Genomic DNA, 14632 nt, shown 5'->3' with positions numbered 1-14632 from the left:
TGATGAACTCCTTTAGCTTTTTCTTATCTGTGAAGCTCTTTATCTGACCTTCAATTCTAAATGATAGCTTTGCTGGGTAGAGTAGTTTTGGTTGTAGGTTATTGCTATTCATCACTTTGACTATTTCTTGACACTCCCGTCTGGCCTGCATAGTTTCTGTTGAGAAATCAGCTGACAATCGTATGGGTACTCCCTTGTAGGTAACTGTTTTTCTCTTGCTGCTTATAATATTCTCTCTTTGTCTTTTGCCCTTGGCATTTTAATTATGATGTGTCTTGGTGTGGTCCTCTTTGGATTCCTCTTGTTTGGGGTTCTCTGCACTTCATGGACTTAGAAGTCTATTTCTTTCACCAGGTAGGGGAAGTTTTCTGTCATTATATCTTCAAATAGGTTTTCAATATCTTGCTCTCTTTCTTCTTCTTCTGGCACCCCCATAATTCAGATGTTGGTACGCTTGAAGTTATCCCAGTATCCCAGAGGCTCCTTACACTATCTTCATATTTTTGGATTGTTTTTTCTTTTTGTTTTTTCGGTTGGGTGTTTTTTGATTCTTCATATTTCAAATCTTTGACTTGATTCTTGGGATCCTCTAGTCTGCTGTTGGATTTCTGTATATTATTCTTTATTTCAGTCAATGTATGTTTAATTTCTGATTGGTCCTTTTTTATATCCTTGAGGGTCTCAATAAATTTCTCAGAGGTTTCTAGAAGGTACTTGAGTAACCTTATAACCGTGGTTTTGAACTCTATATCCAGTCGTTTGCTTTCCTCCATTTCTTTCATTTGTGACATGTTTCTTTGTCTCGCATTTTGGCTGCTTCCCTATGTTCATAGAGTGGCTCTGTATGCTAAGTGTCGTATAGGGCCCAGTGGCTCAGCCTCCCCATTCCTGAGGTGGATGCTCTTGGAGCACCCCTTTGTGGGCTGTGTGCACAGTCTTGTTGTAGTTAAGCCTTGATTGCTGTTGGTATCACTGGGAGGAATTGACCTCCAGGCCAATTGGCTGTGAGGACCAGCTGTATCTACAATGGGAGAACTGCTATGCTGGAAACACCCTTATGGGGCAGGACTTGCTTCAGTGGGGCTTTGGTGATCACTGAGTCTGCCACCTGAGTGTGTCTCTTATGGATCTGAAGAGTTGTAATCTGGTGTGGTCTCACTTTGACCACTAGGTGCACTGGCTCTTGGCTCTCCAAGGAGGTGCAAAGTCAACCCCTACCTGAGGCCACCCAGGAGGAGCTACAGAGAGATCTGCAGATTCCTCTTCTTAGTTTGGGGTTTGGAGGTGCCCAGATGAGGTCAAGCTGTGAAGCAGTGCATACTGCAGACGAGCCTTAGGCCTTCTTTTGGAAGCTCTGGGGTTCTTTGACCCAGCTGCAGTTTGTTAGGTTAGGTTGCAAAAGGCCAGGCCATTCATATGCAAACGCCTCTGCGCACAGCTTGGGTGGGGTTGTAAATTGGGTTGGGTGTGGTCTCAGGGAATCACGAGGCGGTGCAAACAGCAATGGTTGCCCGTTGGCCCTGCCCTGGATAGGTCCCTGGGTCTCTCTGTTTCGCGGTCGTGTGCAGGAACAATGAACGCTGCAACCACCTCTGAGAGAAAGCTGCCCTCGTGTTCCGGCCTGACGCCAGACAGTCCAATTTCTCCCCGTATGAGTCTGGGTCCCCAGAGTCTCGCCCGGTACTGGAATTCAGAGCAATCGGGAGTTTGTATCTCCCTCCCGATTGAAAAAGACCACAGAGTACCCAGTTGACAGCCCGTTTCCGCGCGTGCCTCTGTACCTTCGCTTTTCCGCACCTCTGCACCTCCTATCAGTCTAGATGCACTTTTCTCTTTTCTTCTTGTTGTAGAACTTCTACTCAGCCAGCCTTCCCGTGGTTCTGGATGATATCCATTTTTTCTTTTAGTTGTAGTTTCGATGTGGTTGTGCGAGACAGCAAGTTCAGGTGTTTACCTATGCCGCCATCTTGGTTCTGAATATGTTTTCTTGATCTCCAACATCAAAGTGTCCTTCAAATATTTTAAGTCCTTTTGTGCTCCCTTATAATTCAGCTTTTAATCGTGTCCCTCACATCACTCTTCACTCCCTAGGCTCCTGTTTATTAAGTGCTGAATATACAAGGTTTTTTAAATACTTGATTCACACTATCGGTACATAAAAATTTGATTCTCTCATATAAATAATACTAAATCTAAAACAAACTTGCCTATATATTTTCATATTTAAAATCTCATTGCTTTGGGGGCGGGTTTTTCCCCCTTCATCTAGTAAATACCTTTGTGACCTTGGATGAAATTCTCTTCATCTCTATTAGGAGGTTGTAGGAGTAAATCACTAAGGATCCCTCCTGATTTAAAAATTTTTGGTTCTGTGAAATTATTTTGATGCTGTCTACAAAACCATCTTGTCCATCTTTGTGTGAATTGCAAACTTTACCACACCATAATATTTGGAGATTAGACATACAACCTAAAAACTTTCTTCCTTGATAGAGAGTTAGGGAAATATGGTCTTTTTTATTTATTTCCACTTAGCATTTGCTTGCACTTTGAATTATAATGACATCCAGATGTTCTCGGTTTTCTGTTTATATAATAATGTAAAACCCAGTTCAGATTGTACTTGGCCCAGTTTACTACCTTACCAAGCTTTCCTTTCATTTACACAGCCTTTTGGATTGGAATTTTATGTCTCAGAAGAAATTTAAAATCTTAGCATCTCATGCCTGAAAAGGACTACAGTCATCACCTATTTAATCTCTTCCATATTTTAGATGAACATACTGAGTCCCAAAAGGTTAAGTAACTTGCCCAGGTATACTCTACTAGTTATGATAGACCTGAGAACTAAAATAACAATCAAGATGTCTTGGCTCCCAGGCTCATGGTTTTTACTACCATTGCTTCTAGCTCATAAATTATCTGTACAGTTATTTAAGATCATTTATGAAAAATATCTAGAGAAAATTTTAGTACTAAACTCTAGAATATAGAGATATCTAAGAAATGGGCTAACAGTGATCTAAAATGTCGGTGATTGTTATTTCTAAATCTATTATTAGGAGGAAGTTAACAGTTGTTAAAAACTGAAAGTCACGAAACCCTCAGAGACCAAGCATTAAAATGTTGGTTTAAATAGGGCAAAAATATTTGGAACCTTTATTCAAATCAACTTCCAATTATTGCTAAATTTTTTATTAAACCACACACAAACATATATGTCTGTCTACTATACTAAACACGTGAAATTAATAAAGATGAGAAAAAAATAGAGATTGAACAAAGGAAAAAACACACATACACAAATACTAGCAAAGATCAACAGAAAATTTCCATTTATATAAATGGAGTTTTGTACATATAGGCTGTTAGTGAATGCTAAAGTATGGGTTTTCCAGGTCTGTACTGACCTGACCTTCCAGAACGGTCCCTTTTTAAAAAAACGTACTGAGCATTCCCTACTAAGGAAATTCAAGACTTAAATTAAAATGTAAATCTCCAGAACATATTAGCAAAACTAATTATATTAATTATAAGCCAGAATAAATTTTTGTAGATTTTCTTCAAGTTCTGAGTCAACACATTTCTGTTATATGGAAATGGTCGTGTTGACAGAAAGTTACTTTTTTATGTCAATATTCAGGGGTTATTCTATTAGTAATAAAAATCTTCCCTGTAGGAATCAGATCTGAGGATTTCAAACACAGAAAAACTCATCAAAGAACAGATATCAATTAAATAGATTTATAACACACAGAATTTAAAAATCAAAAGAAATTATTTTTTTGCTCTTGTTGCCCAAAAATTTAGTTCAACTCAAGTTTAAGAGCTGGTGTAGATACTAACTTCTTTCATGATTTTCTGATCCATTCAAAATATGGTAGAATTTCTACCTAAACATTTTGTAGTTGTACAAGGTGGATGCTGTATACTGGTAGATAAAGATTCTTCATGAGTTATGTGAAAACTACAAAATTTGATGAAGTGATAATCTAAATAAATCATCAAAACAACAACAAATTAGGTGGCAGTATTTTGAAAACATTCAACTTGAGATTGAGGAAATTTGCATGATTTATTTATAGATTCCCTGGTACCCAGGGATGCATGATAACCCTTTTTTTGTTTTGTTTTGAAATAATTCTTACCTAAACATTGCAGGCTTCTTAAAGAAGCCTTTAAGGTCAGATGTTGTGATTGTATGTGCTTTTTTTTTTTCTTTTCCTTTTTTAATTGGCGAAATCAAAAAAAGAAAAAAGGTTTCCTTTTTAAAAACTGAACACACTTTTTGGGGGGTAATAAATGAACATTTTTTTGTTTGTTTTTTTTAGAACTGAGCTCTCCATAGACAAACATAAGTAGCATAACACAGTGTCTTTCCTCAGACATCATTCTGTACAGTAAATCAACATAAACAACTCCGTTCTTATTGACTGGATTTTTTCCAGGTGGGTTAATTGAGTGGGGAAAATTAATTAACATATGGAGCCTCTTTTTTTTTTCCTGTGTTAAACTTAAAGGATGGGTTCTTTAAAATAAAAAAGAAAGGTAATAAACAACAACCTTATGTTTTATATAGAGGAAATATTTGTAATAACTAAAATTAGAAAATATGTAGAACAGTTATGTTAGGGATTACTATCTGAATGCATTGGGACAGTAATATGAGTAAACTAGAAACCAAATGGTAATTATCAGATTTTCTTCTCAAGCTCAGTGCAAAGTTGAATTTCAAATATGTGGATTTTAAAAAAAGCTGGTATTACTTTTTTACACAAATGTGACAGCTTACAAAAATAATGGTTCTGCAACTTGGGAAGTGAGCAGATCTCTTTCCTATGTTTAACTCAGGAAGTTTAATTTTGTTTTTCTTTAGATTGAACCCACTCTTGTGAAATGTGGTTGTAAGCTTAAATTTTCATTTGAAAGTGATCTTTAGCAGGACCATGAGCTTTTGTCAAATGTTTTAATTTTGCACAAACTTTCTTAATGCTGAAATTTTACTATTGTCAAAAGTGTGTGATATTGTGCATTTTTATAAAGTGTTTCCTCATTTTATGTTCAGCATTTACAGCCGAACAATACCAGCAACATCAACAGCAACTGGCACTAATGCAGAAACAGCAGCTTGCACAAATTCAGCAACAGCAAGCAAATAGTAATTCCTCCACCAACACTTCACAGGTGAGGGATTTGTCTGTCTTATGATTATCCCTCATTGTTTCCCACCAGAGTTCATCTCTAATTACCAACTGTTGTCATAGAACCTTGCATCTAACCAGCAGAAAAGTGGCTTTCACCTGAATCTACATCATAGCCATTCTATACAGGGTTTAGAAAGAACATTACAGGTGAGTATAGAAGCTGTTGTCTCTGCTCCCTATTTTAAAAAGCATAGTTATATGAGATGGAGACCCTGTCTTTAAGTCTGACCTGTAGTCTAATATATGTCTTTAATATGTAACCCACTGACACCTAACTCATTATCTTGTTATTTTAATTCTTATTACAATTTATTAAAAATTATTATACTTCTTTTAGAAGAAATCACTTTTAAACCTAAAGCCATTTAAACACATTTAAGGCTTAAAAGCTGAGATTTGAGTCTCTATGCATCTTGGAAGAAAAATTTATGTAAAAAATTCAAGGACCTCTTAATTTCTAGGCTAAGTTCTGATACAATATTTTGTTATTTCCATTCTAAAGGGATAGTTATCTTACTATCCCAAAGATGTGTGTATGTGTGTATATATGGTAAGTTAGGTGAAAGAAGTTTACCTACACATTTATTCATTGTATGTACTTGCAGATCACTGAAATGGTTTACTAGCTTATTTCTTGTCAAACACTTTGTATTGGAGGTTTATTATTTTCACATTATAGGAGGATGATTTTGGTAATTGACATGTCCATGTTATATATTGTCACATATAAAGATCAAAATTCATAATCCTTGAGTTATAAAATTACTAGAACATTCCTCAAATTTGACTGTCAAGGGAGAGAAAGATATTCTGGTGGTTTGCAACTTTTGTTTATATTCATACTGATTTTGCTATACCTGTGTAGCTTTAATACTAATTTGTAACTAAGTGATGCTAATTAGATTTGGTTTTTATTTTCTTTTTAGGGTTTTGTTTCCAAGACTTTGGATTCTGCTAGTGCTCAATTTGCTGCTTCTGCTTTGGTGACATCGGAACAACTGATGGGATTTAAGATGAAGGATGATGTGGTGCTTGGGATTGGGGTGAATGGTGTCCTTCCAGCCTCAGGTAAGGATAATGACATTTAAATGGTTTTGATAAGATTTGTAACACATACCTATAATAAACAGCCAATTGCACATTGTTTAGACGCTTTTCTCTTTTTCTCTAGGAGTATACAAGGGCTTACACCTCAGTAGTACTACACCAACAGCACCAGTACATATAAGTTCGTCAGCAGCAGGTTCAACTTTGTTACAGCCTTCAAACATTACACAGACTTCAAGTTCCCACAGTGCACTGAGTCATCCAGTAACTGCTGCCAATTCTGCAACAACTCAGGTTCTGATTGGGAACAACATTCGATTAACTGTACCTTCATCAGTTGCCACTGTAAACTCTATTGCCCCCATAAATGCACGACACATACCTAGGACTTTAAGTGCTGTTCCATCGTCTGCCTTAAAGCTGGCTGCCGCAGCAAACTGTCAAGTTTCCAAGGTCCCATCTTCATCCTCTGTAGATTCAGCCCCAAGGTGAGTAGTTATTTTAAGACTAAAGCGATCTAACTTAAATTCTTAGGCATTGCTCTCTACTTACTTGTGGATTTTGCTCTTTTCTTTATATACATTAAAAATATGTGGATGAGAATTCCTTATTTATTCTAGAACTAAATGTAATTCAATATGGTTGAAAATTAGTGCTAAATGGTACAGTGAATATTGCATATCGGATTTGGGATTTGGGCATCATTTTCTTAGTATGATAACGACTTATAATGTTCTCAGTCTTCTACCTCTGGATGGATGGGGTTCTCTTTTGAATGCTTCTTTGTCTATGATTTCTCCCACAGTTTTTTGTGTAGAGAGAACTGATAGAACTCACATGGCTAGAGTGCTAAGCTGCTCTTTTTTTTTTTTTAATTTAATAAATCTTTATTGTTCAGATTATTACAGTTGTTCCTCTTTTTCTCCCCATAGCCCCCCTCCACCTGGTTCCCATCCCACCCTCTTCCCTTACCTCCCCCACACTGTCCTCATCCATATGTGTACGATTTTTGTCCAGTCTCTTCCCGCACCCCTCATACCTCTTTACCCCTGAGAGTTGTCAGTCCACTCCCTTTCTATGCCCCTGATTCTATTATATTCACCAGTTTATTCTGTACATCATATTTTTAATTCACTTGGTTTTTTAGATTCACTTGTTGATAGATATGTATTTGTTGTTCATAATTTTTATCTTTACCTTTTTCTTCTTCTTCCTCTTCTTAAAGAATACCTTTCAGCATTTCATATAATACTGGTTTGGCAGTGATGAACTCCTTTAGCTCTTTCTTATCTGTGAAGCTCTTTAGCTGCCCTTCAATTCTGAATGTCAGCTTGGCTGGGTAGAGTAATCTTGGTTGTAGGTTCTTGCTGTTCATCACTTTGACTATTTCTTGCCACTCCCGTCTGGCCTGCATAGTTTCTGTTGAGAAATCAGCTGACAATCGTATGGGTGCACCCTTGTAGGTAACTGTTTTTCTCTTGCTGCTTTTAAGATTCTCTCTTTGTCTTTTGCTCTTGGCATTTTAATTATGATGTGTCTTGGTGTGGTCCTCTTTGGATTCTTCTTGTTTGGGGTTCTATGCACTTCCTGGACTTGTAAGTCTATTTCTTTCACCAGGTGGGGGAAGTTTTCTGTTATTATTTCTTCAAATAGGTTTTCAGTATCTGGCTCTCTCTCTTCTTCTGGCACCCCCATAATTCTGATGTTGGTACACTTGAAGTTGTTCCAGAGTCTTCTTACACTGTCTTCAACTTTTTGGATTCTTTGTTCTTTTTGCTTTTCCGGTTGAGTGTTTTTTGCTTCTTTGTATTTCAAATCTTTGACTTGATTCTTGTGTTCCTCTAGTCTGCTGTTGGGTCTCTATATAATATTTTTTATTTCAGTCAGTGTACGTTTAATTTCTAGTTGGTCCTTTTCCATATCCTCGAGGGTCTCTTGCATATCCTCGAGCGTCTCGCTAAATTTATCAGCCTTTTCTAGGAAATTTTTGAAAAACCTTATAACCGTGGTTTTGAACTCTATGTCCAGTTGTTTGTTTTCCTCCATTTCTTTGGTTTGTGATCTGTTTCTTTGTCTCCCCATTTATGCTGCTTCCCTGAGTTGGTAGGGTAGCTTTGCTAGTTGTCCTATATGGGCCAGTGGCTTGGCCTCCCCAGTTACCTGAGGTGGACACTCTTGGTGCACCCCTTTGTGGACTGTGTTTACAGCCTTGTTGTAGTTAAGTCTTGATTGTTGTTGGTATCAGTGGGAGGAGTTGACCTCCAGGCCAATTGGTTGTGAGGATCAGCTGTGTCTACGTGGGGAGACAGCCTTATTCGACTAGACTTGCAAAATTGTAAAAGCCTCTGTGCTCAGCTTGGATGGGGCGGAGCTTCAGGGTGGAGCCTACAGCCTTGGCTTCCCATCGGCCCTGCCCTATGAGGTTCCTGGGTCTCAGTGTCCCTAGGTACTCGCTGCAAGCACCTCTGAGAGAAAGGCGCCCTCAAGTTTCGCCCACTGCCAAACAGTCTAGTCTCTCCCCCAAGGAATCTGGATTCCCAGATTCTCGCCCAGAACTGGGGTTCAGTGCAGTCGGAACTGGGGTTTAGCTCAGTCCGGAGCTTTTGTCTCCTTCCTGCTAGAGTAATCCTGTGGCACACTCAACAGTCCGTCCTCTGTGCGCATTCACGTGTGCGCCTCCGGAGCTCTGCCTTTTGCCGCTCCCCTGAATTTCTGCCTTACAGCCTGGGTATGAGCCTGGGTCCCCAGGGTCTCGTCCGGTACTGGGGTTCAGTGCAGTCAGAGCTGGGGTTCAGCACAGTCTGGAGCTTTTATCTCCTTCCCGCTAGAGAACGCCAGCCGGGCACTCAGCCGCCCATCCTCTCCGGCTCCGTCCTCTCCGCACACGCACGCCCGTGTCTCCGTACCTCAATCTTTTACAGCTCCTCTGATTTTCCTTATGGTTTTCTCTTTCCTTCTAGTTGTAGGATTTCCAGTCAGCCAGCTTTCCTGTGATTCTGGATGATGTCCGTTTTGTCTTTTAGTTGTATTTTTGAAATTGTTGTGCGAGGCTACAGTTTAGGTGTTTACCTATGCCGCCATCTTGGTTTCTCCTAAGCTGCTCTTAATAATGTAAATAAAGCTTACAGTATTCATGCCAGGTCAACTTTTAATGAAACCATCATTTTGTATGCTAACTTGTCTTCTTGGGTTTCAATAGACAGTTTAGAGTGTTTGCTCAAGCTCTATTTTGCTTTAAATATTAATGGTAAAGTCCTGCCTTTTACAGTGTACTGTGGGAAAACAAAAAGACAAGAAGTTTTCAGTTTAGGTGGAAGACAAGCTAAAAGTGTGAAAAGTTAAATAGTGTTGATTGTAAATAATAAGATGAAAATCGTTCTAGAGATATCACAAAACATTATATGCTTATAGAATAAATGTATAGATTATGGCTATAATTTCAGTATTAGGAGACATCTTTTCATACTAGGAGTGTTCTGGGAATGTTCAACAAAATAAGATTAGATTTGATCTTGGTTGGTCAGAGAAAAGGAAGACAAGAGAGTTGGGGAAATATAAATGTGTTGAGAGGTTAACAAGTAAACTAGTTTGTGGGTTTGGGAAGGTTAGTGGTTGAAGTTGGAGTGGTAGGGAAAGTCCAGACTGATTGTAGACTTTCTCAGCTGGCAGTGGCCTAGAAGGAGGATCAGGATTTGTAGCAACAAACTGTAGCCTTGAGTTCCCAAATCCATGCATCTCTGTCTGTGTCTGAATTTAATAGTCCTTGTCTGCTTGATACTAATCTATTACTAGTATTCTGGGTCTAGTTACAATTAATTTAATTCTTAAATATGTAATACATGGTTTTCATCAGTATAGAATTGTATAGCCATGGAATATTCCAAGTATATGGAAAACATTTTTTTTAAATCCTCACTGGAGATAAGTTTTTATTGATTTTAGAGAGAGAGGAAAGGAGAGAAATATCAATCAGTTGCCTCCCATACATGCCCTAATCAGGGATCAAACCTGAAGCCTAGGTGTGTGCCCCGACCAGGAATTAAACCCACAACCTTTTGTTGCACAGGACAACACTCCAACCAGCTAATCCACCCGGCCAGAGCTGAAAAACTTTTTCTATAACTTATTTTAGTCCCTTTGTTTTGAAGATGAGGAAATTGAGATACAGAGACTTCTCTAGGCTCACTCAGCAGTCTAGGTATTAGAACAACTACGGCCCTGCTCTTCTGATGCCCATTTTAGTAGCTATCCTGCTCTACTCCATATGTAAAATCTTACGTAAAGTCCTGACATGAATGAACCTCAGCCACATATATATGTTCCTTATTTTAAAATTAAAAAAGGTTCAGTAAAGGAGGAAATTGAAACAAAAAACTCTAAAACTTGGCAATTCTTTGTGTTTTTAAATCTAGATTGGCTACTAAATTCTGTTGGTAATATGGAATTTATAAGCCTGACTTCTGGTTGTGTATTTCTGATAATAAGCTATAAAGGTTCCTATTCCTTTACTTGCTATCTTTCCCAAGAGTCAAATTTCTATTATTAAAAATATTTGAACTTTTTATTGGGAAATAGTTTTGGTTTGTTCAATTTATATTTGTTAAATTTGTTGCAGAAAAGTAATTTATTGAACTTTATTTCAACAGGGAAAATCATGAATCAGAAAAGCCAGCGCTAAACAGCATAGCAGACAATACAGTAGCGATGGAGGTGACGTAGCTTTCTCAGGAGTGGGACTGCAACCTGGGGACTTGATTAGGTGCTATGCATCAGTAGCATTTTGAATGCAGGGGATGATGGAATGCCACACATGCATTTCTGTGGCAGCTGTGGGGACTTTACAGCAATGCTCATCTCTCATGCTTCAATTTTTCTTTCCTTACTGTTAATAGGAAAAATCAACATCTGTAAATTAAGAATACAGCAATTATCTGTACAGTACTGCATATTTGTAATACCCTTGTATATATGTTACTTGAATACAGAAATGTTCATTTGTGATGCTTTGCACTTGGGGGTGGGAGGGTGGGAGGGAAATAAATTGCAACAAAGAGTGTGAGATGTGAGATTGTATAGAGATGAAGTGTCATCACATCATGTGCATGGTGCGGAACCTGCTGTTTTATCTATTTATTGTGCCGTGTTTACAGTTTTTTTGTACACTGTACCTTCATTGGTTCCTGTGCTGTAGTAAATGTCTTAGGTAGCTGTGGACTCCTTGGTATTTTGTAAATGGTATAACATAACTTGGTTCCCCTCTGGATCCCTGAGTTTTCTCTGTATCATGTGAAAAAAAATGGTGACATACATACAGAATTTTACAAAAATAAAAAACGCATCAGTTTAAAAAAGGGGGGAGGGTGTACTGTTAAATGGGGGATCTTCCTGGTCTATCATTAGGATAAGTAACAAGCTAAAAATGAAGTCTCTTGAATCTTCCCATCCCCTCTTGCCCACAAAGCTGTGGGTAGTTTCTGGTACTTAAAGCACTAACGTTGTGTTGCTGCTCTACAAACAGCCCAGTAGTTCCATTTCCTTCCACACCAAAAAGTGTTAAATCAAGTATGCAAATGGAGTCCTTACAACTGGAGTTTATGTTGTCTTGCCCTTTTTTTAGCACAAAAGAAATTGTACTTTTTTTATTGTCAAATTGTTTAAAAGACTTCATTCTTTACTTGTTCTTACAAAAAGGATATAAGGGAGAAGAATGCAGTAATTACTATACGTGTATCATCATTCCAGTTTCTAAAAACAGCCAGCCAGCTTTTTTCCTTTCAAGATTCTCCAGATGGCTGCAAGGCCAGAACCACAAATATCGGGTGCCTTCCTTTGGAAATATTTGACCTCTCTTCTGTGAAGAGAATGGTACTTAACAGACTACTACCAGTGCTTTGTCAGTACCGAAGTCTGAATGCCCAGTCCAATGGCATATATTATCTTTAAGGTTTTTAATCCCACCTGGAAAAATTGTGATAGAATTCTCACAAAATAAACCCAGGGCATTACATGTTGACAAACAAATGTGTAGTGGTCTTTTGCTTTTATTTTCACCCCAAGAACTTTTGTGTGACTTTAATTAAAATCATTCAGTAAAGGGGGACATGGGAATGGGAGTAATGATTCAAGTTCATTTTTTCAACAATTATATACTGAGTGATTTCTCTGGGGTTATTTTCAGTTCAACAACAGTGAAAAATTCTTGCCCTCATGGAGTAGTTTATAATCTCATTAGGTGATTAAAAACAATAAGTAAGATTTAAATGGTATTATGGTAAGTATTAGAGGGAAAGTAATGCAAGGAAGGTAGGAGAAGCCGTGCCAGGATGGTTGTGGAGGATGGGTAAGGAAGGTGGTTCCATTTGATCAGACTTGAAGTTGGGAGGAAAGCATTGTAGGCAGAGAGAGTAAGTACAAAGATCCTGAGGTGGGAGTGCATGGTTTGCTAAAGGAATAGCAAGCAGTGTGGCTGGTGCAGCAGGAAAGAGTAGATCGGTCATAGATAGGTCAGGGAGTAATTGGAGCCTACAGTGGAGGGTTTGGTCGGGGATTTTAAGGACTTTGACTTTTCCTCCACTTCAGAAAGGAGTTTGGAGCAGCGGAGTGATGTGAACAGGCTCATTCTGGCTTTGGTATACAGAATAGCCTGCAGGGAAGAGTGGTTAGGAAGCAAATGGTAATAATCCAAGTGAGAGATAATAGTGACAAGGATGGTAGTGAAAAGTAGTTGGATTATGTTTATATTTTAAAGGTTGACCCAGTAAACTTTTCTAAGAAACTGAATAGGTGTGAGGAACATGAGAAAAAGAAGATTTAAGGATGATTCCATGGTATTTGGCCTGAGCCATTGGCCATAGTTGGAAAGCACTGTGGGAGGAGTGGGTTTGGGGAAAACTCAGTTTTGGGCTATCTGAGGTCTCCATTAGACATCCAACTAGAGATGTCATGTAGGCAGTTGAATATAAAAGTCTGGTATTTAAAGGGAGAGGTCTGAGCTGGAATTCAAAACTTGAGTCATCTTCATAGATGATATTAAAAGTCATGAATCTGGGTGAGATCGAGAGTGGGATTAAATCTTGGTGTAATAAAGACAGCTGTCATTGTCATCCCTGTCTCAAAGGGACAGACTTACAATTTGGATAACGACCTTTGTTTATTCTGTTCTGTGTTCTTTAAGGAGAACATAGTGACGGATGGGTGTGACTAAAAATTTAAACTGCTGGTTTAAAAGTATTTAAATAATTAGAATTAAAATTTCTAAATGAAACCTAGCAGATAGAATTGAGGCCTGGGCCCACAAAATGAGGCCTATGGATTATGGAACAAGAAAATGAGTCTTCATCAAGCATACCTAGTCAGGAATTTGCAGAGTTGCACGGGTAGAGGTAGAGAAGTGGCAGATAGGCAAGTGATCAACAACATCCATGTAGCCCTTACACTCATTTGACCATACCAACTCCGAGATGCAGAGAAAATACCAATAGGCATCTTTCACATTTTAAAGTAAGGAAATATACTCAAAACTGCATCTTTGGCTTCTAAATCCTTTGCTATTTTTCCATATATTCTACTACCAGTGTTGTAATAGCCTGAAGTGAAGGACTTAATGCAAACATGCAATTTAAACACAAAGATATTAGGGAAAAGGACAAAGTTATCAAGGGAACTTTGACATCTCTAGTTAATAACTACTACTTACTGTGTATTTACAACGTAATATCATATGCATAGTAATTATCTTGTTTAATCCTCACAATAACCCTTTTAAGGAGATACTAGGATTATCACCATATTGTAGGTGAGATTCACTCAAGGTTGGTTACACAGTGGTTGACAGTCCAGGATTTGAATTCAGCCAGATTCCAAAGCTGCAGCCATTTGTATCCCCTACTTAGTGGGTAAGGTAGGTAAACCGGGAAACAGATTTCTAATATAACTTCTTAGTAACCTTTGTTCCTAAAGAAATTGGTACTGTTGATTCTCTTACTCTGCCATTATTATGCTTTTGTTCATTTCAAAAGTAGAAGCCCAAAAACTGACCAAACTGAATTTTACCCTAGGTAAATTTTGTTTTCCCAAAAGTACAGTGTTTTCTAAACTCCAAATTTAGGAGGTGTGTTTTCACGAGTATTATAAGAATGTAGAATATGGTATTATTATATGCAATATTAATGTGTAATTAGTTATAGATGCATAAGCAGGATTTCACATTCTTCACTAATATACTTACTAGAGCGGATCTGCTTTTGTCTATTTTACGTAATGATGTTCTACATGAATTATTTCAAAAAATGCTATTTTAATGTTTGAAAGTAACAGCAAAAGGAATTAATACACAAATCACACTAATAAAAAATATTTATTAACTATGCCAGGCACTATTG

The 14632-nt window shown here is 37.9% G+C and overlaps 1 protein-coding gene across 3 annotated transcripts in view; it reads left to right on the top strand.

The window, feature by feature from the left end:
• The window catches only part of EPC1 (enhancer of polycomb homolog 1), a 75522-nt gene extending 64258 nt beyond the window's left edge, over positions 1-11264 (top strand). The window contains exons 11-15 of one of the 3 annotated variants that reach the window (XM_008160998.3): positions 5066-5184; positions 5265-5351; positions 6131-6272; positions 6376-6739; positions 10898-11264. In XM_008160998.3, coding sequence (XP_008159220.2) covers positions 5066-5184; positions 5265-5351; positions 6131-6272; positions 6376-6739; positions 10898-10970 — 785 coding nt within the window. In that variant the 3' untranslated portion in view covers positions 10971-11264. Of the gene's footprint in view, positions 1-5065; positions 5185-5232; positions 5352-6130; positions 6273-6375; positions 6740-10897 lie in introns of those variants that run through there. The other 2 variants (XM_008160999.3, XM_054716611.1) reach the window with 2 other exon arrangements.
• Positions 11265-14632: the final 3368 nt, after the last annotated feature.

This window comes from Eptesicus fuscus, chromosome 5, assembly GCF_027574615.1.
Source record: "Eptesicus fuscus isolate TK198812 chromosome 5, DD_ASM_mEF_20220401, whole genome shotgun sequence".
Classification (NCBI taxonomy): domain Eukaryota; kingdom Metazoa; phylum Chordata; class Mammalia; order Chiroptera; family Vespertilionidae; genus Eptesicus; species Eptesicus fuscus.
The sequence above is the reverse complement of the archived record's forward strand: the minus strand, read 5'-3'. Positions and strand labels throughout refer to the sequence as shown.